The sequence below is a fragment of the Meriones unguiculatus genome, chromosome 10 (genome assembly GCF_030254825.1).
Source record: "Meriones unguiculatus strain TT.TT164.6M chromosome 10, Bangor_MerUng_6.1, whole genome shotgun sequence".
In the NCBI taxonomy this organism is placed as follows: domain Eukaryota; kingdom Metazoa; phylum Chordata; class Mammalia; order Rodentia; family Muridae; genus Meriones; species Meriones unguiculatus.
Window position 1 is genome coordinate 96,014,355 of NC_083358.1, and position 26,101 is coordinate 96,040,455.

The 26,101-nt window shown below is 42.4% G+C and overlaps 1 protein-coding gene across 2 annotated transcripts in view; it reads right to left on the reverse strand.

Annotated features, from left to right (window-relative positions):
* The window catches only part of Vav3 (vav guanine nucleotide exchange factor 3), a 333,283-nt gene that overhangs the window by 183,600 nt on the left and 123,582 nt on the right, over positions 1-26,101 (reverse strand). For both annotated transcript variants that reach the window (XM_060392876.1, XM_060392875.1), the window contains exons 3-5: positions 9,809-9,867; positions 6,769-6,834; positions 1,944-2,052 (exon numbers count right to left, since the gene is read on the reverse strand). In XM_060392876.1, the coding sequence (XP_060248859.1) occupies positions 1,944-2,052; positions 6,769-6,834; positions 9,809-9,867 (234 nt within the window). The remainder of the gene's footprint in view (positions 1-1,943; positions 2,053-6,768; positions 6,835-9,808; positions 9,868-26,101) is intronic.

A 26,101-nucleotide genomic window follows, 5' to 3' on the forward strand; every position in this document is an offset into this window, starting at 1 on the left:
AACATCACCAAAAGACACTTAGCTGCATTTGTGTCACATTTCGTTGGAGCTTTTCTTTTCCAATGCTATAAATAAAAGTTTTAAGTGATTAAGATAAGCTTCTAAAATAGATAGTCTACTTAATAAGTGTACCTCTTTTATTCAAATGTTAATAAATCTGGTAACACATGTAGTCTAGGCACTTCCTTCATAGACTGCAGATTTCACATGAACTGCAGAAATTACTACAAAATATTAAAATTACTTATTAAATACTTGAAAGGAATATGAGAGCTGATACAGCTCAGTGGTAGGGTTCATGCCTAAGATATATCAAGCCAAGGTATTAATTATCAACAACACACCACACACACATACACATACACAAACACTCATAAGTAAAATCCTCCAAACGTTGTTTTTGCACATTAGCATAACACTTGGTTCTTTCATTGAGTGTTAAAGTACACTCAAGTTCTTCAAAGTACACTAAAGTCAGAGAATCACAGACAAAACAGAATTCAGTTCTGACACTGATTCTGTCATTAGCTTTCTAACTACAGATAAGTTACTAAGTTTCTCTGTGACTTGGTTTTCACTTCTGTAAAACAGAAATACAGCACCAAAGCTAAAGAGTGACAAGTGACAGAAGCCATGTAAAGCGTTCTGCACCTTGCCAACGAGTCTACATTATTATTGTTGTTAATTATAGCTCAGCAACCGCCCAGAGCTGTGTGGTGAGGAAGACTGTCTTAGGGGAGAGGAGACCCTAAAGACCTGCTGCCATCAAAGCAGCTGATGACTCCAGGCGAGGCAAAGAGACGCACCTGAAAGCACCCTTGACGGTGCTGCCAGCGTAGCGAACCTCTCATGCATCAAGTTAAACACAGTTATTATATTTCCTAAATATAGACCGAGTGACTTACTCCCACCCCACGTCTGTGCCTCTGCTCCCCAGTGTGGAACCCACCAGCCTCCCTCGGTCCTTCATTAAAAGCCAGAGCACAGACAGCTGAGCTGACTCAAGAAATCCCCGAAGAAGCTAAGTCACCACCCAGCTCATGAAGAAGCCTTTAGGATAAAAGAATATGCTAATAAATGCCTGAGTGACTGACTTTTCACATTTTCAAATTATAGATGAGAAGACAGTTCAAAGCAGCTCTTTCTGGATGATAAAGAGAGATGCACAACACAGAAACTTTGAGAGCATACTAGTTATGCTAGTATCTGGAGAAGTAAAAAAAAAAAAAAAAAGACATTTCCTTGTTTAGCCTAGATCTGTGTCTAGGCCTGTTGTATCTCATTATACCTATGCCGTTTTAGTTGCTATCTCTGGGAGGCCTGCTCTTTTCTGAAGGGAAACAGAGAAACAGAGGATCTGGGGAGGAAGGGGAGGACACTAGGTGGAGTGGAGGGAGGGGAACTGTAGTTGGGATGCAATGTATGGGAGAGGAATAAAATAAAGAAAAGAAAAAAGAAAACAAGAGGGGAGAGTCACCTGTAAGAAGAGCTAATGAGTGAAAAGAAACAGGCACTGAAATACTAGGTTAAATTTAAAATGAAAAATACGTATGTTTTAGAAAAAGATGTACTTTCACAATTACAGTCTCATGATTTCCTGAGATCATACCCCATTGTCACTCTGCCATTATTCACCCAGTTAGCAGGGCAATGGCCTCTAAGACTCAACTTCCTCACTAGTGAAAGAAGAGATTAGGCCAGAAAGTCCTATGGGCATGTTGAAAAATAAAGAAGGAAGGAAGGAGAGAAGGAAGGAAGAGAAAAAGAAAAAAACATGCTTGCATCTCCAAATAAGTTCTCTCGCTATAAGTTATAAGCAATCAAGGAGTTTTTATGTAATATTCCAAGAGAAGTTAAATAATTGCATTAATTAGTCCTCTAACTAATCGCCTTCCTAATAAACCACTCCGAGTTACTTAAGGAAAAACAAGCAAATGCCCTACAGGCTGCTGAGCTTCCTCCGCCTTCATCAAGTCCTCGTAGACTTCTCCACCTTCATCCTCTCCGTACACACAGTCATAGAGGTCCTCTTCATCCTCCACGCGGGTCTCGCTGAAACAAGGAAGGCAGTGTAAAAGCTGTGCTCCGTTACACAGTGGACGCAACCCTGAGACCCGGACTGCAGGCCTCGGCTCAAAACAGACCGAAATCCCCCCACTGATCTTAGCAGAAAATCCAGAGATGAAGGAAAATGGAATTGGTAGAGAGAGTCAAGCGGCTCCCATTATGTAACTCCCTCTGTGACAAACAGTAGAATCCAGCAAGCAGGGCAGTGCTGGTTAAGACCTAACCGGATATTCATTTTCACAGAACCGTACTAATGATCATCTTGCAGCTAGTCAGAGCTCTGATTCTCTGAGTACTATCTGCCATATGATCTATGAAAAAAAAATGAATTTGGGGAACCAGAAAGTTACCAGACTTGCCAAAGGCAGAGTCTGGTCTATGGCAGAGCCTTGATCTCAAAAACATGTTTGTTTTACACTGAGCATTTTAATGGCCTCGTCACACTGCCTCCTCATTTGAGTATTCTGTAGCCTCAGCTTCGTTATGTTATTAAAGGAAACAGTGTGGCTAGGGCAGGAGAGTTGAGGAATAGCTGACGTAGTAAAAATCTGCTTGATAACAGCTCAGCTGCTGTAATGCTATTATAACTAATTTGGTTCTTTTCAAAACATGGTTCTAGAAGCCCACATAAAAGATACGTATACATCTTTCTACAACTAAACTGTCTTTATCTGAGTTAACTGTATTTTATTTTTAAAAGGGAAGCAAGCAAAAATCCATAAATATTTAAAATCTATTTTAAAGCCATTAAATACTGCATATGGGTTTCTTGGAAATATTTGTGCTTTCCAGTCCCCCACGAGCAATTGGACATTAACAGTGGCTGACCAGGGCACTGTTCCCAAGCCGCTCCTGTGAAACTATTAGCATTGTCGATCATTCCCATTTCCGTTACACTCTCCGGTTTTCCCTCCCAGTTCAAAGCTTCTATAAACGCCTTCTACTAACCCAACCCCCGAAGAATGGCCTTGAACAACACAGAGATGTTGCAATGAAACATTGTTCTCTCTGAGAAAGGAATCCAGCCCTTTAATATGGCCAGCCCCGAGTACCTCCCCTCAGCCTGTACAGGCTGAATGTTATAAACTGACACGAACAAAAGTAAGAACGCTGTAACTGTGTTGCTCTACCACTTGGAACATTTTTCAAAGCTGGTACAATCACAGCCTGTTTATGTTTGCCATGAAAGATTATTTGGAGGCATTTGACAGAAGTGAACTGTCAAAACCCAGAGAAAAGGAAGGTACATTAAAAGCGAGAGCCAAAGCTTGAGAGAAGTGTACTCTGAGAAAAATTCACTTCAGAAATACTTGTCCACCCACCAACCCATCTGCTCATCCATCCAGCGGATATTTATAAAAAGCTGACTGAATTCCACGCTCTGTAAGACTTTAGACATACAGATCAAAAACTCTCTCATTGAGGATCTGGACCAAAGTGTAAACTCATGCAAGTGTAACAATCTGAGCTTGAATATCCCCACAGCCTGCACGAAGCCTAGCATGTTAGCAAATCTGTAATCCCAGGGTTCTACAGTAAGAGGGGAGGCAGAGACAAGAAAATCCCCGCAAGTCTGTGGGCCATCTAGCTATCCTGTTAAAGTCAGTCTCAAATAAAGGGGAAGACAAGGTTGCTGTCTGATCTCCAAACACACATACATGACACCCATGCACTCACACACACACAAGTGCACACCCACATATAGTGCACACACATCATACACAATACACAAACACACATAAACTAGCCTATATGGAGAACGGCCCATAAATACACAATTCTATATATGTAATAAGGAAAATGAGCACAAACTAAAGGAGCGGGAAAGAGGAAAAATAACTAAAGAAAGTCAGAGAAGGCGTCAAAGAGGTATTATGGCTGAACTAGATTTCAAATATGTTAGCTTATTCAGTAGATAGCTGCTTTAGAAATACTATCTTAATGGAACTTCAAGACCAACGAGAGCAGCACACACCCAAATGAAGACAGAGGCAGTACTCCTGAAAAGGGCACGAGCATGAAAGTGGGAAAGTGTGCTGAACCACTGGAGGGAAGCCCTGAAACAAAACTAGAAAGAGTCATGTGCCTGGTGAACTCAACCTTAGCTGGGTATCTAAGAACCATAAGGGGCTTTACAGAGGAAAGAAGGTGGGAAGGAGAAGACAGACAGGGAATTGGAAGCCAAGAACCGTGAGGCTGAGAGGTGCAACTAAGGTAAAGGCTGATGAGGAGGGAGACAGGGAAAGTCTGGATTGTGACATCAGATACGGAGACCTTTTGGAATTACAGAGAGAGGAGAAAGAGTGAAAGATGTCTTTTAAGGTTAGCACTGAGGAGTCAGGCCATATTGGCAGCTCTGTGATTTCCATAGCAGGGCATTTGATGGGCTCTGGCTGGGAAACAGTGGGACAGTTACGTTGGTCTAGGCACTTTGTTTCATTATATGTCTTGGGTGAAGGTTGAGATGAAGTCTCGCCTTGCAGTCCTGGTGGTCCTGTGTCTGGGCATTTTGTGTAAACCCATCAAAATGCAGGGAAATCATCTGAGATCATGACAGAGTTAACTAAGATAACTGAACTGAGGAAGGGGCTGGCCAGAAGCCACATGGACTGTAATACCCACCCTGTCACTTTGAATTGAAGGCCTCCTCCTACTTGACACCTAACATTCCCTCCAAACGAAATCTTACCTAACAATAGCGCTTGTCAGAACAAGGTGGGCAAAGGCTACTTTAAAAAGTAGTAGGAACTAGTGACCATCAATGGGGTCCAATGACCATGTGGGGCTTTCAAAGGAACGTCACCCCAGCTCTAGACATAATATATCCTTCCTGATAACTGAACACGGCCAGTAACCTTACGGCCAAGTTATAAAAGACTGGTTTCACATTAATCGGATAATCAGCATCTATCTTACTTAATGGCAGTGCATTCTTACTCCAAATGCCGCTTAAAATAGAATGAGCTGCTGACGGCCCAGTTACGGCTTCTACAGGACTCGCCTCACCTGCTCTTCTATTAAGAGCTCCAGAACAGCACGTCACCATACACCTGGTCCCAGGACAGTGGTTAGGAGCCTCTGGTTTCAGGGTCTGAAACATCTGAGTTCAAAGACTACAGTGTGTGATACTGATATCATCTCTAACAAGTTAGTTTGGTATACAAATGTTTTTTTTTTTCATCAGATTACAACAATGGGAATTTAACACAGTAGTTACATGAGGTAATGCACAGAACATGTTGGCACACACATGAGCACAGAACACACTTTATTATAAATGATTAGATAGCTCAACTCTAATGCATAAGGCCTGGCAAACAGTAGGTGTCTAATGTTCTTCTGGCATTCACGTCACGCACCAGACACAGCTAACCTCTTCTTTTGTTCTCCTTTTTCATGTATAGGTGTATGTGGAATAGTTGCACACTCGTGTGCACGTTTGCATGTGCAAGGGTGTAGGTACGTGGGCGTATGTGTACAGGCGAGTATATGCGAGGGTATGTAGAGGGGTGAAGTTGATGTCTGAATCTTCCTTGATTGCTCCAACACCTTATCCATGGAGGGAGGGCCTCTCAATCAAATCTAGAGCTCACTCATATGGCTGGTGTCGTTATCCAGCTTGCCTGGAGGAACCCCCTGTCTCTGCTGTCTCAAGTTAAAATCACAGGTAAGCTCTTGCGCCTTCCCACTACTTCAAAAGGGTCCTGAGAATCCAAATTCAGAGCCCTTTGCTGGCACAGCTGCTTTAACCACTGAGCCATCTCTCCAGCTCATCGTAGTTTAAGGTTCTTAGAATACAGAAATGCACAGAGCTCCTGGCGTCACCACCTTGGGGTGAGGACACAGTCGGTAAATGCAGCAAGCCAACATCGTCTTAGCCAGAAATAAATGCTCTAAAGACACAGAGCAGGGTAAGGGTGTGGTGACGATTTTCACCAGGAAAGGTCTCTCTGTGAAGAGATGCCTAAGAAAGACTGCCGAGGAGTCCCTGATGCGAGCAGACAGTCAGTGTTAAACAGGGGAAGAACTGGATTCCCACTGATTCCAAGAATGGCCCTTGGAGCATAATCCATTTCTTATAATTCTGTGCAAACATGCCTGATCTATATCATAAAGTCCTCGAAGAGAGAGGAATCATGCTTTATATTTATTCATAATCTGCACAAGCCACTCAATCAGCAGAAGATAATCAGCCACAAGACCTTCTGCCCCTTCTGACTATTAAATAATAAAGCACAGAGGATCCTCTGCTTGGGATAAGCTCCATCTACTGACATTTCCCCGAATAACTCCAGCTGCATGCATCCTTCCCAGTGCTGACAGAGACGCACACACTTTCTGTCCTGCCACTCCACTCCAGGAGTAAACTTTATTTCCCTTTTGATTATTCCCTAATTGCATAATTCCAGTTTTATCTACCTCTCTATTCTGCCTTTGAGAAACTTCAAGTTTTGTGGTTTTTTTTTTTTTTTTTTTTTTACTTCTCTACAGTAAGTTTCTCTTCATAGGCACACAAAACAAGACCAGAAGCCAGTTGGAGCATGTTTTCTGTGAAATGTCCCATCGTCACTTTAAAGATAATTCTTATGCTGTCATAATCATCACATCACCTTTACCCCGCAGAGAGCTTCTCATAGTTCACATCTATGCTAAGAGCAAATTTGTGCAGTGGCTTAATTTTACCAAAAGTGTTTAACATACTCTATTAAGTCGGGAAGGCCTTTGTAGACGTCTTCATCATTTACACTTTCTTCAGTAGGGAAGGGCCTAGGGAGGAAATACATGGAAGAATAAGCAATCCGGGATGAGCATTTACCTCTAATTAAATAGTCAGATTGGCTGCCACTCAAACAAGTCATTGTATTTAATGATTTCTAGGGTTTCCCCAAAAGCAGTTGCCTGGGGTTCCCCTGGGGGGACTGCAACACCTGCCATCCCAAATCATCGCCAGCATTACAGTGAGTCCCTGCACACGCTTGTGACTGTCTGATCTCCCAGCTGACACATACCTGCAGGGTCACCCCATGGCACCCCTTGCCCCCCGCAGAGCCTAGTTCAGGGCCCAAGCAGCCCTACCCATGCCCTTGCCTTCAGCGCCCACCCTCGCTCCAACTGAAAGAACTGATCCAACAAAGACTATGGTGGTAAGCTGTGGTGTGTGTGTGTGTGTGTGTGTGTGTGTGTGTGTGTGTGTGTGGCTCTGATCACTTGTAAGGATGAAGATTATTAGAAAACAAAGATGTCATACATGTGATTTTGACCCCGCAGCAGATTTTCCTATTCAGACATCAGAATATTTAAGTAGTTTTTTTTTCCCCAGTGTTGGAGAAATGAACACAATAGACTTTAAATAGACTGGGAGTTGTTTTTTGTCCCCTATTTAAAAATAAAATTATATTTTCCCCACTCCTATCATTTGGCACCTTTGTTTGGCTCCGAACCTGTGTTGTTATGATCAAAATAATGCTTTAAAAGTATGCCTAATAAAATTACCATAGTAACTATATCGTAATAACAAATGCTCTACTTTTTGATAGTAAGCATATTTCATGTTTATAACAAGGATCTATCAAAATAATAAGTTTTGGTTATGAGTCTCAGTATCTGCTTTGATACACTGCTAGGTAGAGTTTTTCAGAGGCCCTCTGTGGTAGGCTCCTGTCCTGTTACTTGTTTTCTCCTATATCCAATGCCCATCCCATTTGTCTTTCTAAGTGAGGATTGATCATCTTACCTTGGGTCTTCCTTCTTGTTTATTTTCTTTAGGTGTATAGATTTCATTAGGTTTATCATATCTTATAAGTCTAAATAAGTGAGTATATACCATATGTGTTTTTCTCCTTCTGGAATACCTCACTCTACCTAGCAGTGTATCAAAGCAGATACTGAGACTCATAACCAAACCTTCAGTAGAGTGCAGGGAATCATATGAAAGAAGGGGGAGTTAATATGACCTGGAGAGGATAGGGGCTCCACAAGGACCAAATATATCTGGGCACAGGGGCCTTATATGAGACTGTTTCTCCAACCAAAGACCATGTATGGATACAACCTGGAACCTCTGCTCAGATGTTGCCCATGGTAGCTCAGTATCCAAGTGGGTTTCCCTAGTAAGGGGAACAGGGACTATTTCTGACAGGAACTCAATGGCAGGCTCTTTGACCTCCCCACTCCCCAAGGGAGAAGCAGCCCTGCTAGGCCACAGAGGAGGACTTTGCAGCCAGTCCTGAAGATACCTGATAAAACAGGGTCAGATGAAAGGGGAGGAGGTCCTCCCCAATCAGTGGACTTGGAAAGGGGCAGGGAGGAGATGAAGGAGGGAGAGTAGGATTAGGAGGGAATGAGGGAGCGGGATACAGCTGGGATACAGAGTTAATAAAATGTAACTAAAAATAATAAATAATAAAAATAATAGTAAGTTTTAAATAGTGACTAAAGAGTTTCATTGAAAATCATACTTCTGTTATATTTTTATTATTTAAAACAATTTAACTTTAAATTATGAATTAATTTAATTCTTAAGATAGCAAAGGGACCTACATTTTTTTTCAAATAAGTGAATATTTGTAACAAGCTTTCAGGGTTGTTCTTTTTTAATACAGGCATATTTTATCAGACTTTCATATCTATACAGGTGCATTATAGAAACTGATAGTGCACTACAGGAAATATAGATGACAAAAATCTCAAAAGGAAAAAGACTTCTAATGGGTATCCTTAATCAAAACTATATACAACATAGGGCATGACTGTTTCAAAATCTACTCCTTACGTATAATGATGCAAAATACAAACAGGCATGGACAGCTACTCATTGTTGGAGAGCAAATTAGAAGGAACTGAAGAATCAATCAGCTTAGAAGGTACTTCTATAGAAAACAGATAAAACCATGGCCCATTTCTGGGAAATGGTCTTCAGGAGGCCCTCCCTGAGACCATTGTGGTTGCATCCAGGAGCTAAGCTGCAGAGCCACTGATGAGTTCTCCTTCGATACACTCTTGGATCCCCTTTCTCAGAATATGCTATGAGCTTAGCAAAGAAAAATGAAGCCAAAACGGCAGAGACAGAGGCATACAAAGCCCTTTCATGGCTGGAGACTACACACAAAGCCTTGAAAAAAAATAACATTTCTGCTTCCAGGCGGCCTGGCTCTATCTTCATTTCCTGTATCTCATATTCTTTGCTGACTGCTCCAACTTAGGTAAGAAGACAGAATCTCAGACAGAAAAAGCTGGAACGGCAAACACCTCTCTACTTCCATGCTTACCAACTGTATTATACTCCGCTGCATGGAGATGGCATAGATAAACTGTCTACTTCCGAGCTCTCCATGCCTCACCCAGTTTTCAACACATACCCTTGTACGTCCATCTTTTAGCGCTGGTCTGATTGTTCCTTAAATTCATTAATGTCATGAGCTACTGGAATGGTCTCTTCTACAGGAATGACATACATTATATTTTTAAATATTTATGTATTAAAACATTTGCATTTGTTTTAATGAATTATATAGAAATGCTGAAGAATTTTTTAAAGGGGCCATGACCAGCGACAGCAAACTGAGAACAATTTTCAGCTATTGAGTCTTATTCGATTCTATCACTAAGTTCTTAATTGCTCAGTGAAGCTCAAATGTGCGTGTGGCACCAAACGTAAAGAGCCTCGCAGACAAGAACCATTCAAGAAATAGCATTGAAATGAATGACACGGGAGACGGGAAGCACAGCTGCATAGACTCACCTGATTCCTGTGGCCAAAGCAATTGGTGTGCGGGATAACCGAGACAGTGTTTCTATAACCTGAAGTAAAAAAAAGAGGAGAACGTCCATTGAGCATGAACTTACCAAGGCTTAACACTTTTCTCAAAAGCAACACATTCCCCATTCCATAATAACAATGGTGAAAAACATAAATTTAGAGATTTAAAAAGTGTAAAATGGAAAGAGTCATGACTGAGAAGCTTAAATGCCTGGATTATACCTGTGCTCCTTTTCTTTTAATTTTATGACTTAAATCAGCTTGTTGACACACATGAGTGACAGCCCTCTTCCAATAAATCAGGGAGTTAAATACATTAACCCCAAATACCCAGTACCTTATACTGAAGAATCTTAAAGATCACATAAATGTGTATTCCCCAGCATGTAACCCACTAGATATATGCAGCTTTTTAAGTTAGTTTTTTTTATTTTTTAATTTTAACTTTTTCTTCACAATGTATTCATTCTATATCCCAATTGAAGCCCCCTCCCTCAACTCCCCCAGTCCTACCCTCCCTTTTTCTTCCCCCATCTCCCTTCCCCTAGCCCATTGAAAGGGGGAGTTCTCCTCCATTGCCATCTGCCCATAGCTTGTTAATTCTCATCAGGACTGCCTGGATCCTCTTCCTCAGTGGCCTGGCAAGGCTGCATCACCAGGGGCGAGTGATCAAAGAGCAAGCAACTGAGTTCATGATAGAGGCAGGCTCTGCTCCCTTCACTAGGAGATCCACATGGACACTGGGTTGCCAGTCTGAGCAGGGGGTCGAGGGCCTCTACATACATTGTCCTACATTGGTGCATCAGTTCCTGCAGGATCCTCTGGGCTCAGATCTTTTAGTTTTGGTGGTCTCCCTGTGGGGTTCCTGTCTCTCCATGTCCCTCTATTTCCACCCCTCTCTTCCTAAACTAACAACCAACACCGAAGTTAAAATGTGTTGTTTTTTTTTTTAAATCATAAATTTCATTTCCATGCTATTCTAGCCAAATTTTGAGCACTCAGTCATCACAGTTTCTGCTGCATTTTGGACCACACAGATATCAGATGTTTCCACATCGCAGCAGGCTTCGCTGAGCAACAAAATGGTTTAGATTGCCAGACCTTGAGCCTGGTCACAGGAGCGCAAATCCAGGTTTCCCATTCATTAGCCAGGTAACTTTAAGCAACCACCTAAATTCACTAGTTTTGGTTTCTTCCTCTAGATAGGGTGTCAAATAATAGCTAATGATCTTCAGACTACTGTAAAGATTAAAAAACACAGTACATGCAAAATGGCTCAAGGCTAGCAATTCTTTATAATCGCCAATTTTAAAGAAATTGCTTCATTATACTTCAAGTGTGTTCAGGAATTTTTCTGCTCTAAATTACTCTTGATTATGCATTTCAAAAACTCTTCATGAAGACCTTTAGTGCCTAAGCCCAAGTGCTTTCTGCTAACAGTTTTAACATCTGTACCTGATAATTTTACTCCTCTTTCAATCATTTGTACCTAAAATCATCTTTGGCTGAGACTTACTGAGTGATCTACAATGCATTTTTCTCATTAATTCCATTTTTATGATAAATATAATTGCTCAAATTCTCAACATTAAGCACAAGAGCAGCGGTTCTCCTATGCCATTTATGGAAGAAAACACGTGTGTCTGGACTGAGGTGGCCCAGGAGTTATCTAAAAGTCCTCAGCTCCAGGACAGGAAAGTGAGCAAAGGTCACCAGCCCTCAGAGGATGCTGCTAAAGGGTACCAGTCACATGGATGGGGTCTCAAAACTTCTGGCTCAGGTGTGAGCTTACCTGGAGCCTTGTTCCCTAGTTTTCAGGTGAGCCCACCTTTGGTAGACTCTACGAAACATGGATAAGAACAGCTAATACTGCTGCATGAAGTTACTGGGAGAAAATGAGAGTGCTCACCAAATGCTTGTGGGCTTTTTTACTGTATAAAATAGAATTAACTACACAGGAAATTGTAGTTACATGTTGACTATAAACAGCAATGACCTGTCGTCCTGGATCCTTGGAAACTGTGACAGGAGGACGCGTGGCCTGTTAGCACTAGTAGAGAGGACACACATATCAATCAGTTCCGTGGAGGCACTCTACAGTGCAAACATAGCTCAAAATGACATGTTATATACAATTTGTATAGAGTTCTGTCAACTTAAAAATAAACCAGAAAATGTCCCAACATGTTTAACAAGAGCAAAGGACAGAGGATGCTTTAGGATGGTTGCTAAGGGGGGATAAAAGCCGGAGACCCAGAGACCAGGGGAGTAAAGCTATTGACCCCCAAATTCTGCAGTTTAACTATAACCTTCTGATGAGACACTAGGAAAGAAAAAGAGCTGAAGTCTGAAGATGCTAACATCATGTTTCTAAGTAAAAAGTCGAGTTTTGGAAAAACTCCTAGAATAATCTGAGAAGTATTCAGACCATTGGTTAAAGTAGAGTTTGAGACACACACTGTTGGGATGTGCCAACACTACAGAACCCCCAAGAATGCACTGCTTCTGTTTTATGCTGTGGTCTCAAGCCTTCTTAGCAAGAGAAACAACATTACTGCTATTTTAACGTGGAAACTTAATGTCAATTAATTTTTTCTTTGGAGGTAATTGTATCCTAGTGATAGATTTACAAAATACTTCACTTTTTTACTTTTACCTGGCAACACTCAGAACTACAGTCTTTTCCCATCCATGTGCCGGGAGCCCTTGCTGCAGAGGGAAAGCTGAACAACTTCCAGCTTGGTTTGTCATGTACACGTCCACCAGCAGAGGGAGCCAGACGATAGTTTATTACTTTAGTTCTACTGATAACCTTTGAGCACACTTTGAAAATTTAGCGGAAGCAACTCCTATGATTTAATGAAGGTTATTTATTACTATTCAACACTAGAAGATAACACAGATATAAATTCACGGTACATGAGGGTGTGGGGGAAAGACTGTGGTGATCTTAGAATGAGTGGCTGTGAGACCCCTCACTTTTATGCCATCCTATTTACACATCATTCTAATATTAGGTTTAGCCAAAACAACTAAAGGCTGTTTAGTCAAAGCGGTGTTGTTAGAACATCATCTATTCTACAAAGACAGTTTTTACAGGTTGAAAACAGACACGTACATAATTCAGTACTAGATCCGCAAATCCCCTACACGAATTCCCAGACCTGCCTGTCTGAAGCATACAAAGACAAAAGGAAACACTGAAAGACACTTAAAATAAAAGCATGTATATTCCATAGAACATGTTGATTTTTAAGAGGTTACTTCAAAATAATAATTACCGACATCAGTTCCCAAAAGAGGAAGGTGAGGTGGTAAGAATGTTGCAATAAGCTATACTAACTCCACATCCTGACCTTCCTCTCTGTACCCACATCCTCTATCCCATGGTAAGAAATGCATTTGTAAAGAAGTCAACTTCACATTTGAGGGCAACGTAAATTAGGCCTCCTGTGTCAGACAGGTGGGAGAAGTGAGCAAGGCCTCTCTGCCCACTTTAAATTGAGTATTACACCCCTAAAGCAATAGGATTATTGTGAGCATTTGTTGGGGGAAAGAGAATTCAGGAGAGTGAACAGAGGGTACAGGAAGTTGTGGGGAGCAGCAGCCAGTAGCCAAAGTCACCAAGAGATTTTCTCAATGCTCCAACAGTGCTCTAAGGTAGCCACAGTGGTACCATTAAAAGTGAGATGTGAGCTGTCCTTGGGAGCCATAGGTGAGTAGTATAATGTCATCCTTGGGAGCTTTGACTAAGCACAGTGATATTCTTGGGAGCTGTGGCTGAGCACAGTGATGTCCTTGGGAGCTGTGGCTGAGCACAGTGATGTCCTTGGGAGCTGTGGCTGAGCACAGTGAAGGGACTGGAAGAAAGAGAACTGTGAGCGATACAGAAGTCTGTCTGTTCAGATGTACACCTGGAAAGCCTATTTTAAAGTCCCCAAGTATCTTTGTTCAGATGAGGCCAGAGTTCCACAAGGCTGCTGGCTCCTCCAAGGCCCCTTCTCCCAAGCCTGGGTCTCATGTATCCTTTCTTAGATGATGGCTATAATTCTCCCCCAGCAGTTATCAGTTTATTTAAAACTTTCAAAATCAGCATTGAATATTTTTCAAAAGAACTAAGGATATTTCTTTCAAGTTAAACTATTAATATATAAAAGCTGTCACCCCCCACCTCTCTTGAGCTCTATTCAGAGGGGACCACAGCCAAGAATCTGCTGTAACTCTTTCATGCTCTTTTTATGTTTTCCTTTTCCTCCTCCTCCACCTCCTCCTCCTCCTTTTAATAAATGAGTTCCTAGCTTGATATGATGCCTCCTGTCTGTAATCCTAACACTTCAGAAGCTGAGACAGGAGAATTAGCACAACTTCAAGACTAACCTGTGCCATATAATGAGTTCTAAGGAAACGTAGATTACAGAATGTGACCCTGTCTCAAAAACAGATTTATCATAAAGCTCCTTTTTAAAATCTTTCTAAGATTGTTCTAAAACGTTCCGAGTCATGCTTCATCAGTAACAATCTATCACAACCATACCGCCAGGCAGAGAGGTACTTTATCCACTTTTAATACTGTGTGACACTCCAACATGTGTAAATAATCTAGTGATTTTGCCATTTTCCCATCTGCACGTGGATTACAGCACTCTGCTATGAGGCCAGCACTCACCATCCCTGCCAAATGCTTGCTCAATTACATGCAGGTTCTGCTGCAGGAAGGATAGTGAAATGGGGTGACTGCCTATGAGACAAGGGATGAAGAGCATTCTTTGAAGTGCTTGCGTGAACTTAGGCACGCCTGAGGGACTTGTGGGAATGAGCAAAGCATTCCGGTGGTGATTAGTCCGCTCTCCAACAACTGAAGATACCTTCAGGGCAAACAACCCAAACTGCTTCCTCCCTGTTTAAGTCTCGTAAGAGTCACCGAACATAAACTATCTGTTGCCCCAGTAGATGGAAGAGTTTGCCTTGCAAAAATCACTGTGAAGATCCTGGGTCACACAGGTCACTGCAATGTGAAAAGGGCTAGCCTGGCTCCAGTAGGGAAATACTAAACAACTGAAGAAGGAACTCACTGTCGAGGAATTTTAATCCTGCAACAGGGCCGCTCGGACAAGGATCACATCCAAAGACCTTCTAGGTCTCTGTGATACAGCTAGAATGCAGGCCTGCTCTGGATTACAGTATGATCTAGCCAGAAAGCAGAAATACCCTTGGTAAACACCTTTAATCCCAAACAGTGAAGGTAAGGTTAGTTTATAGACAGAAGTAGCCACGTTTAAAATTGGCATCTAATTGAGGAACAGACAAAGTGAGAGATCAGAGCAAGACTTGACAGAATGAGTCAGGGACAGAATACGCCCAACTCCCACAAGATCAGGACAGGAGAACCTACAGAAGAGCAGCACAGCGAGAGAAAAGAAGAATATTTTTACCAAGAGTTTTTTACTGGGGCAGTTTTACAGAGACGGGTTGCAGAGAGAATAAACTAGACCCAGTTGAAGATAGTCTGAGCCAAAGAATGAGAAGGAGCCAGAAAATTAAAATATATTGCCAGAATTAGTCTGAGGCTAGGCCGAGCAATTCATCAGAAGCCAAGAGAAGACAGTTTGAATTGGTCAGCTCGGAGAGGAGTTTGGGCCAGAACAGCTGAGTTGAAGCAGCAGAGAGAGTTCAGAAAGAGCTAGAAAGGCTTGGCAACAGCTCTCATCTCATGCCCTCCTCAGAGGACATAGAAATGACATTTACAACTGAGAGTAAATATTAATGTTAGGTATGGGACAGTGTCACTGAGCTCCTCAACCCTAAAGAGAACAAACAGCATGTGAAATCCCTGTACTTTTTCATTTGACAAAGACTTTTCATTGTCATTGACAAACTGTTTTACCACCAGTTTGTCAGTTTAAAGGCTATTACATAAAGCAAAACGCATTCCTGAATACAAACTTCCCCAAATTTTTTTTAAACTATTATCTTCAAGAGACTCCTGACGAGATCCAGTCTTTGCTTACTTGGCACATTAGTGTCACTGTTGCAACTGGCACTGAAGAAAGTGAGTGCAAAAATCAGCTCAGTGGTTCAGGAGAGCTGTATGGTCTCACACCACAGCCCATGTGAGCAGCTGTGGTGTGAGACCCAGGCGTGGCATCAAGGCTCCCTCAGGCTCAGAGCAAATGCCCCATGGAATAGAGACAAACACAGGATCGAAACGAGGTGACTGGGAACAGGGCCATCAGGGTGTTGGTCTGGGAGATTCAGACAAAGGCATTGGCCTTGAAGGAGAGGCCAGCTGTGATCTAAGTCAACCAAGGGAACGAGAATATTACCCTCAACTCCAGATTCCTGACAATGAGGCCCAGTTCTAAACCCAGCCAGATGGCGGGTTGCAGATTAGCGATATATTTCACCTTCAGTCTCCTAGGAAATCAAAAGAACTCATTACATTAATTTTCTTTGCAATTCCAATTTCACACAGTAAATTACCCCATTAGGACACACTGCAGCTCAGCGTCACTTCCAGCCACATGTTTTCAGAGATTTCCTTGAACACTGGCTGTTGCTCTGTCACTTTTTCCTGCAGGATGCTGTCAGGAAAAAAAAAAAAAATGCTCCTAGCACCATCTCCACTTGCCACACAAAGAAATGCAGCGAGAGGACACAGACAAGCATCCTTTCTGTTCAGGATTACAAACAATGGGAAATGAATTTCCATTGTTCTCTGGATCAGTGGATGTGTGTAGCTTAAATGGGTCAAATTTCCAGCCCGTGTAGCCCTCCCTCAGTGCTGGTAACAAATATATAAATTAGTTTTTTTCTGTCTCATTTCTTGTGTTAGAATAACTGCCAGTTTGTCTCTGCCTTCTAGTTCATCTCTCATTAAATTCCCCTTCCACTGGGCTTCCATAAAGGCTGAATGGCGTTTCTAAATCGTCACTGTGATACTCCCTCCCCTGCCCCTTGTGCACACCTGTGCCCCTCATGCACAGAGCTGCAACTGCTGAGCAGCACACTCCAGGGTCCCTATCCTCTCTGTCTCTCCAGCCCACTCCCCCACTTCTCTGACTTGTACCACACTAGGCTGGACCCAACCACATTGCCTACTGTGCTCCACGGAGGCCCCAGATTCCTACCTTCAGACAGTGTTTCTCCACCTGCCTAATGCCTCAATCATTTAATACAGTTCCTCCTCTTGTGGTGACCCCCAACCATAAAATCATTTTTATTGTTACTTTATAACTGTAATGTTGCCACTGTATGAACCATAATGTAAATACCTGTGTTTTCTGATGCTCTTAAGCAAAATCCCCGTGAAAGGGTTGTTTGACAACCCCCCCAAAAGGATTGCAACCCACATTTTGGGAACCATTGCTTTCGGTTATGAAGGACTATAATATTCTCAGTCTTAAAATTTTAGCAGGGGCATTCAAAATTAAGTGCCTCCCACTAAAAGATAAGGTGGAATGAAGAATATTGAGACCAATAATGCCAATGTCCTCACGCCAACTAAAACACTGTGAGAAACTTTTTTGTTTTTTTATACGGTGTTCTACCACCTTGATCCAAATGCCTGGCAAGGATAACCCGAATAAGAAACTCAGCTGTCCACTCGAAAAGAAACCATTTGGCAAATGTGATCTTATTTCCAAGTCACACACCCTGCCTTTAAGCTCAGGGTAGAGACAAAAACTACAGAGAATACAGAGCAGCTTTAGACAAGTTCAGTGATGAGAATTAAGCTGAACATCGGGAAAGGAACAGGATTTCCTTCAGGCCCCATCCCAGCAGGGCCGCGGTGGAGCCATGGAGGCTCTGGCAGGCAATAACATCATTACCAGCTGCTGCCGACACTCACAGGCTCACTTTCCCAGGGGCAAGGCCTACGCGTTCCTGTCTGGTCAGAGGTGTGTGATCTGAGAGAAATGAGGGGAAGTTCTGTAAGCTAAAGGGACTGGGGAATTTTAATGCGTATTCACAGATGCCCAACCATCACACAGGTGGGGCAAAGCCAACTCACTTTCAAAGTGAGTTGGCCATCGGTGATGACGGCCAGCTTGAAGTATGACGTGCAGACTGCCAAAAAGGAAAGGCAATGCCGGAGTGATGGGGTCTCACATGGAGAAGACTGTGGCACTGATTAGCAGTGGGAGGTGCCTAAGCAGAGTAAACCACCTAGCAGAAATGATGACTGCCAGGACAAGAGTAAAACATCAGCCACCCTCCAGCTAGATGGCTAACATTGGCCATTTTATAACCCGCTTGAAAGTGCTTGCTCTCATACTGCTCGATCAATAAAAACGCAGGCAAACTAATTCATCGTCACGTAGCTTCCACACCAAAAGAAGTCAGCACAAACATGGGAGCCACATACATAATTTAAAATTTTTAAAAGAAGCTTCATTAGAAAAACACTGAAGATTAATGTTTCACAAACATTTATTCAGTATCTCTGAAATATCATTCCAACCGGTCATCACTGTGCAATTCAAGCCAGTTTACATTCTTATCTTTTCCATAACCAATTTTCAAAGTCTCATGCGCAAACTGTAGTCACAGTTCATCTCAACTCGTCTCAATTACATCTTGAGCGCAGTGGCCACAGGTGGCTGGTGGCTCCTGTTCTGGAGAAGAGGGGTCCAGGTGAGATATTCACAGTGCTCAGACCACGATGGGAAAGGAAACCATGTTGCCAGTCACAAAAAGACTGTGCTGGAGCATGGTGTGAGGCTGGGGACATGGCTCTGTGGCTGAAGCGCTTCATGAGCGTGAGAACCTTAGTTCATATAGCCAGCACCTAAACCAGACACGCGTGTGTGTGCACACATGCACACACACACACACACACACAGTGAGGAGAGAGGGAAAAAAAAAAAAACCAAAAACCCCCTACCAAGAACTCATCATTCCAGATTTAGTCTGCCCTTTGCAATAGAAGCAGAGGAGGATACAGAGATCTGAGAAGCTGGTAGCAAGCCCCGTGAGGAGGAGGAAACTACCCCTCCATACAGGACACATCTATTGCCTACTTGCCCCACTCATAAATGCCACTTAAAAAAAACTCAGCCAATCCATCAGGCATCCAACTGGATACTAAGGATACTAATAAAACAGGATTTTCATGGAAACCAGTTTGATCCACCGCCTTTCTCCTTTTTTCACTTTTCTTAGTGTCAGCCTTGCCTCGGGCCATACCTAATCATATCAACTCGTACTTTCAACTTCCCGAATTACAGTTAATCAGCTTCGTAAAATTCTCTTGGATTGTGACTTATGCAAAAACCTGAAGGTTAGCTTTTACTCGTACTTAACTGCACTTCAAGGTGCCTTTTCTTTTTTCCATTCCACATCTTTGGTTTTCTCTCTCTAAGTAACTGTCACTGATTTGCATACAGAGATTTTGTTTTTTTATGAAACAGCATGATAATATCTGTGGCTTTAAAACTCTGTCATCCACGACCTTTAAATCCTTAGGCGATGTTTCCTTGTGATTCCCAGAAGGCTTCTTTTGCTGAACTCAGATCTTTTCCAATGAGAGGGGACCACTTTTTTTAGTCACTAGCCGCCCAGAGTATGAGTGATTAATCCAGGATAATCTGAATTTCCTTTAGGGTCTGAGTATTTACCAAGAACTGGATCAGAGACGATAATCCTCTCAGAGGATGTAGAAAAGTAGCTCATTGCTTAGGCTGCGGGACTAAGGGGAGGGAGCACATCACCCGCCTGCATTAATGGGGAAGCCTTGGCCACTTTTTCCTCTGACTTAATTTTTCATTTCATAGTCTGATTCATCTCAACCTTGGATGGGATGTTCTGACTGGAAGAACCTGTAGAGTTTACTTAGATGACAAAAGCTGTGAAACAATATTCCTGTCTTCCAAAGCTGCCTCTGAGGAACTTCTTTAGAGATGGACTCTGACACTGGATACACCCAATACTCTTTGTCTCAGTCAGACAAGATTCAGCTCCATCTTCCAACAGACAGTCTAAGAACGGGACAAAAATTCTTCATGGGTGATCACATGTATACAGACGAAGCCACTAAGATAGCTTACCTCTAAGCTATTAAGTTAGCCATACCCTTGAAATGCTTACCCTGATGGTACTCAAAGTATCCACGGTGCTAGTTGCAAACTTTTATGTATTGTAAGTAAACAAATTCCTTGGACAGAGAAGCAGGGTGGACCTACTTGGTACTGCGCCTACTGTGTGCTGACTACAATTCCATAGTTGTATACTGTGGTCTCACATTAGGTCTTTTTATTTGTATGACTGTCTGTTTCCTTTTTTTAATTTTTTTATTGTTTCTATGTATATGTGTAGGCAGGCACATGCCAAAGTGTGGGTGAGGAGGGTAGAGAACTTGTGGGTTCTCTTTCCATTGCATGGTTTCAGAGGACTGAACTCAGGACATCAGGAAAAGACACTCTGAACAGATGTAAACAGTCCCCAGGTGAGGCACATAACTTGGATCTTGATGTCCTGGAGATCTGGCAAGAGGGACTTTCTGAGTGGGATACTGAAAAGTAGAGACTGGGGGGAGTTCAAGTAAAATAACAATTGTGTTGATTAAGAAAGAAAGACCTGAAGGTTACTCCAAACCCATCAAACCCTGCCCACTTTGATCCTCACAGGACTCCTAACTCACATCCCACAATATTATACTTTTCATTGTTGAATACAGAACAAAAGCTCAACTGGGTAATCGATTGTTTGAAGCAAAGCAAAGCTAAGAGAAGAACCTAACGGCATTTTTCCAGTTCCCACCCCCCCACACACACACAAGTTCTTGGCATAAAACACTGTTTCAAAGTGGCTTATACAGAATAGCTTTGCCAACAGGACTGTCTCAAAACATCACACACAACAGTGCTCTGGACGCTGGCTGCAGCTGTGCCTTGTTATGAGACCACGGTTGGGTTTCTCTGGGCCTCAGACCCTCCTTTCCAACAAATAGTGGCTTCAGATAATAAAACTTGTATAATCCGCTTTCTGTCAGCCCTAAGGAAATAGCTGAAGCTGGATCCAATCCTTGCTTAAAGGTATAGAACTTAGGCACAAATGTGGGCACCTGTAGCCCTGCCCCTGAGAGGCTAAGGCAGAAGGAGCCTGTGAGTTCAAGACCACCCAGAGAGACAAGGAATAAAGGAGAGGGAGCAGAAAGGGGATAAAGGAGGATGGATATTACAGGAGGGAAGCTGAAGTCCAAGATCAGGCAACCTCAACTCTTCGGAGTCTGGGGAGGGCTCCCTTGGATGTAACACAAGGCAGTGAATTGCAAATAAAACATCAGTGAATAGAAGAGGACAAGAGCATGGGCTAGCCTCACTTGATAACAACCCACTCACCAGGTAACTCACTCCATGAGACCACACTCACCCTCCCAAAGGAGCATCCCCAGCATCCACAGTGACCTACCTACTTCTCATTAGCCCCGCCCCCTAAAGGTCCTACCACCTCTGCAACACCACACCGAAGAACAAGCCTCTAGCAAATGAACCTCTGGGGAGAAGAGTCCTAAGAAAAGTTACAGGTTTCTAATTTCAACTCTACCCAGCAAAGCGGCCACAGCTCTGGGCCTCACCAGTGAGCCCACAGGGCACAGTCTCACCAGCTGCGATTTTTAAGGAATATGTTCTTTTAGAAGCCAGGCCACGCACTGGTGCTGATGTGCTCGAGTATCAGTTGTTTCTACTCCTTAGCTATCCTCTAATTTTTATCTAATTTTTATCTGAATTCTTAAGCAATGACAATGACGTCATGGAAACAAACACAATTATTCTTAAGTTCTATTTTTTTAACACCTCAGATATTAAAATATCTCTCTTCTCTGTTGTTACCTGACTAATAATTCTCTGAAACTTTATTTCAGCACAACTCGCTAGAAAGACTCTTTCAACCAAATGGTTGTGTGGACTGGATTCCCTTGTGCTCGTAGGAGCCGGTGAATCGTGCAATTCTGGCATTGCTGCCATTTTTTTCACAGCCTTATGAGGAGTCTTAAAAGAACACCGCCATACAGGACACTTCTATGGAGGCTAGAGTCATAAGTCAGCTTCTATTTTAGGACTTAGTTGTTATCTTCATGTGTGTATCTTGATGTGTACATGCAGTGTTCCCTTCAGCTGGAGTCACAGGCGGTTGTGAACTACACACTGTGGGTTCTGGGGACTAAACTTGGGTCTTCCGGAAGAGCATCAAGCACTCCTGACTGCCGAATCATCGCGCCAGCATTTACTCCAGGTCCCTCCATCTAAAGAGCGTTCAAGAAGGCCTTTGGCCTTCCTGTGGCTCGCAGAAGAGGAAACAAACAGAGAAAAAGGAAGGACTTGCTCAGAGCTGACAAGGCCCCATCTCCCTGGCTTCCCTCCTGATTCCCAGCCAGGGGCTGCCTGTGTCTCCAATAAACAGGATATCCAAACAGGACATGCAGTGACAGGTTAGCAGCAGCAGCTATCTATTAAGCCACATGGCTAAGCAATTTCAGCTCTGTTTTCATTGCTTGATGCCTTGTTTAGTTGTTGCTTTACTTTGGTGACAGAATCTGACCATGCCCAGCTTGACATTTATTTTAATATATTGTTAGGTAATTAGTAATGAGTGTATATAAATTTGTAGTCCAGCAATATATTTTAATGAGAAATGCAAAAACAAAAAACAAAACAAACAAAAAACGTCTCTTCATTCTTACAACCAAGTAAATAGTTTTGAGGCTTTCTTTTGTTGTCATTTAAAATGAAATTTAATCAGATGCCAAGGACGGAGAGCATGATTGAAGGCATGCTTCACTATGTCTAAATCAGACACTTGTAATGAGATGGTTCTTTAAGAACAAGAGAGGACCTACTTGCTGATTTTCCTTTCCCTTCTTTTCTACTGAGTGGAGCATTGTACTCAAGTTACAGGAAGGAACAGGAAGTCAGCAGATGCCACTGCTCCCTCCAAAGTCACAGGCCTCTGACAGTGACTAATACAAAACAAGACTCAGACTTAATTCACTGAAATACAGTGCTCAGAGCATCAAAACAAATTTGACTGTTTGCACACTCCTGACAAATAATGACGAATTCAGAACCTATAGGCACATTTAATAGTGTCCTGAAATGGAGAGATTTCACAATGGCTGGAAGACTTACCTGACATACAACTTTTTTTTTCCTTTTTTAAAAATATTTTTATTTTTATTAATTACACTTTATTCACTTTGTATCCCCCTGTGGTTCCCTCCCTCCTCTAGTCCTGATCCCTCCCTTCCTCCAGCCTCTGCATGCATGCCCCTCCCCAAGTCCACTGATAGGGGAGGTCTTCTTTTCCTTCCTTCTGATCCTAGTCAATTAGGTCTCATCAGGACTGGCTGCATTGTCTTCTTCTGCTTCCCCCTCAGGGGGAGGTAATTAAAGAGCAGGCCAATCAATTCATGTCAAGACAGTCCCTGTTCCTATTACAGTGGAACCCACTTGGATACTGAACTGCCATGGGCTAAATCTGTGCATGGGTCTTAGGTTATCTCCATGCATGGTCCTTGGTTGGAGTATCAGTCTGAGGAAAGACCCCTGTGCTCAGATTTTTTGGTTCTGTTGCTCTCCTGTGGAGTTCTGGTCCTCTCCAGATCTTACTTAGCCATCAGAATGGCTAAGATAAAAAACTCAAGTAACAACACATGCTGGAGAGGTTGTAGAGAAAGGGGAACCCTCCTCCACTGCTGGTGGGAATGTAAACTTGTACAACCACTCTGGAAAGCAATATGGCGCTTCCTCAGACAACTAGGAATAGCGCTTCCTCAAGATCCAGCCATACCACTCCTAGGCATATACTCAAAAGAGGCTCAAGTACACAATAAGGACATTAGCTCAACCATGTTTGTAGCAGCTTTATTTGTAATAGCCAGAAGCTGGAAACAGCCCAGATGCCCCTCAACTGAAGAATGGATGCAGAAATTGTGGTCCATCTACACAATGGAATATTACTCAGCAATAAAAAAAAAAAAAAAAAAAAAAAAAAAAAAAAACAAAAAACAAGGAAATCATGAAATTTGTAGGTAAATGGTGGGATCTGGAAAAGATCGTCCTGAGTGAGCTATCCCAGAAGCAGAAAGACACACATGGTATATACTCACTCATATAGACATATAATATAGGGTAAATCTACTAAAATCTGCACACCTAAAGAAACTAATAAAGAGGGAGGACTCTTGCTAAAATGCCCAATCCCTATTCAAAAAGGCAAAGAGGATGGACATCAGAAGAAAGAGAAAGAGGGACATACAACTTTTTAAAACTTTCAGTACTAAAACTTTCAGTCTGTAATAGAAATACACAACATGTGCTAAGTGATATTACTCTTTTGAGCTGCCTATGTTCAAGGACAACCTCAAACACAGGAATTGCGAAGAAGAAGATGGGGCACGGGTAGCCCCAGGTGAAAGCACATTATCGAAAAATGCTCATAAAATAGAATTTAGAGCAGAGACTCTCATCCTTTTTTCAAATTGCTTTTAAAACTCAACATACTGTTTTGATAATAGCATTTTTTTTTCAAACTGGGATTCTAACAACAAAACCACAAAACAAAGGCCACTTTTTATGGTTGTTTAACTAGTAAGAGAGAAAGTGAACCATTGTTTTAAATTGTAGGTCATGTGCTTGGCCCCCTTTCGCCAACCTTACAATGAGAGCAGTTCATTACTGGCACTCCCATTAAAGTCAGCTGCCCTGACAAGTCACCTTCAATCCAGAACTCAGTGAAAAAGGCCTGACCCAGGACAGTCTAGATCTACTCTCACCTGAGATGATGCCCTGCCACAGCTTCTGAGACAGTTAGTATGAATTTGCAAATGGAAAGAATGGAGAATCACCTGGATTTGTGGGCATCCTGCACAGTAGCCTAGGATGGCCATAAACTCATGGCCATCCTCCTGCCTCTGGCTCTCTTGGGCTGAGTATTACAGGAGTACACAAGCACCCCTGGCCTTCCAGGTCTCGTTACACCTCATCCCTTCCACACACAGCTCCTTGCCCTATCATATTTAGCATGTGTTGAAGCACCATTGAGTTCTTCTGATGCAGGCCTACATCATGGTACAGCAGTCCTCGAGGTCAAAGGTCAAACAAAGTAAACCTCTCTTCTTATAAAGTACTCTGCCCCAGGTACTCTGGTACAACAACAAAAAAAGCAGGCTATGACACATTCTAATTGGCTAGAGCACACACTCTTATTTTCCATATGAAGATGATTTACATGTGTGTATGTGTACATGAATGTTTATGTATGTGTGTTTACGTGTATATGTGTGTGCGTGAGTGTGTAAGAGTGTATATGTTTACATGTGTGTGCATGTGTGTGAGTGTGTGTGTATGAATGTGTATGGGTGTGTATGTATGTGTGTATGTGTGTGTGTTTGTATGTGTGTGCATGTGTGTATGTGTATTTTAACTTCCCTATGAATAATGTTTCCTTAAGGTGCTCATGTGACTGAGTGAAATCTGCCCTAAAACCAAAAAGATTATTTTCCTATCATATTGTTCCCTCTCTAATCCTTAAGAAGCATGCAGAGATGGTCTTGTTAATTCTCTTCTTCTTATATGTTTCTTACATCATCCTTGGCACATGAGAGAGAGCCAAAGCCTTACAGCTGTCTTCTCTGAACTTTACTTCTTAAAGTTCCCCTTTGTCTAGCAAAGTTCAGCAACATTTGAGGAAGGAATCATCACAGTATGGCCTGGCTTCCCAGGAAAGGAACAGCACAGAAAGAATAAAGCATTTAACACAGTCAACGAAGAAGGTCATATTTCCAGGGAAAAACAAGGGGTGAAGTTTTAGAGGCAACTTTCTAATGTCTGGATAGTGTTTTATCGCTGTTGGGCATCATCTGTATTCCTGGTTCCTTAAAATACCTCTAGTTTATAGTGAAATAAAACTGAAAATATTTTATGAGAACTTATAATGTGCAAGGTCCTGTTTAAAGGTCTTAAGAAAAGCAGAAAGTATGAAATCAAAGAGAGATCTGGGGATTCAATCAAAAGAATTCATTCAAAGTGAATTTCAATAGGGAGAAAATATTTGAAATAAACAAATAGTATAACTCATCAGGGTTCTGAGGTCATGAGGAGAGCTGTCCCTGCTGTCCACCAGCTGCAGCACCTGGGAGAGCAGGCCATGTGCCTCATCTGGGCAGCACGGTAGGGCTGACCCAGGTGACCGGAGTGCAGGAAAGCTGTCCCTGCCCCTTTCTGGCTGCAGCATTAAGTGATCTAGACAGGACAGTGCAGGAGAGCTCACTTTTGT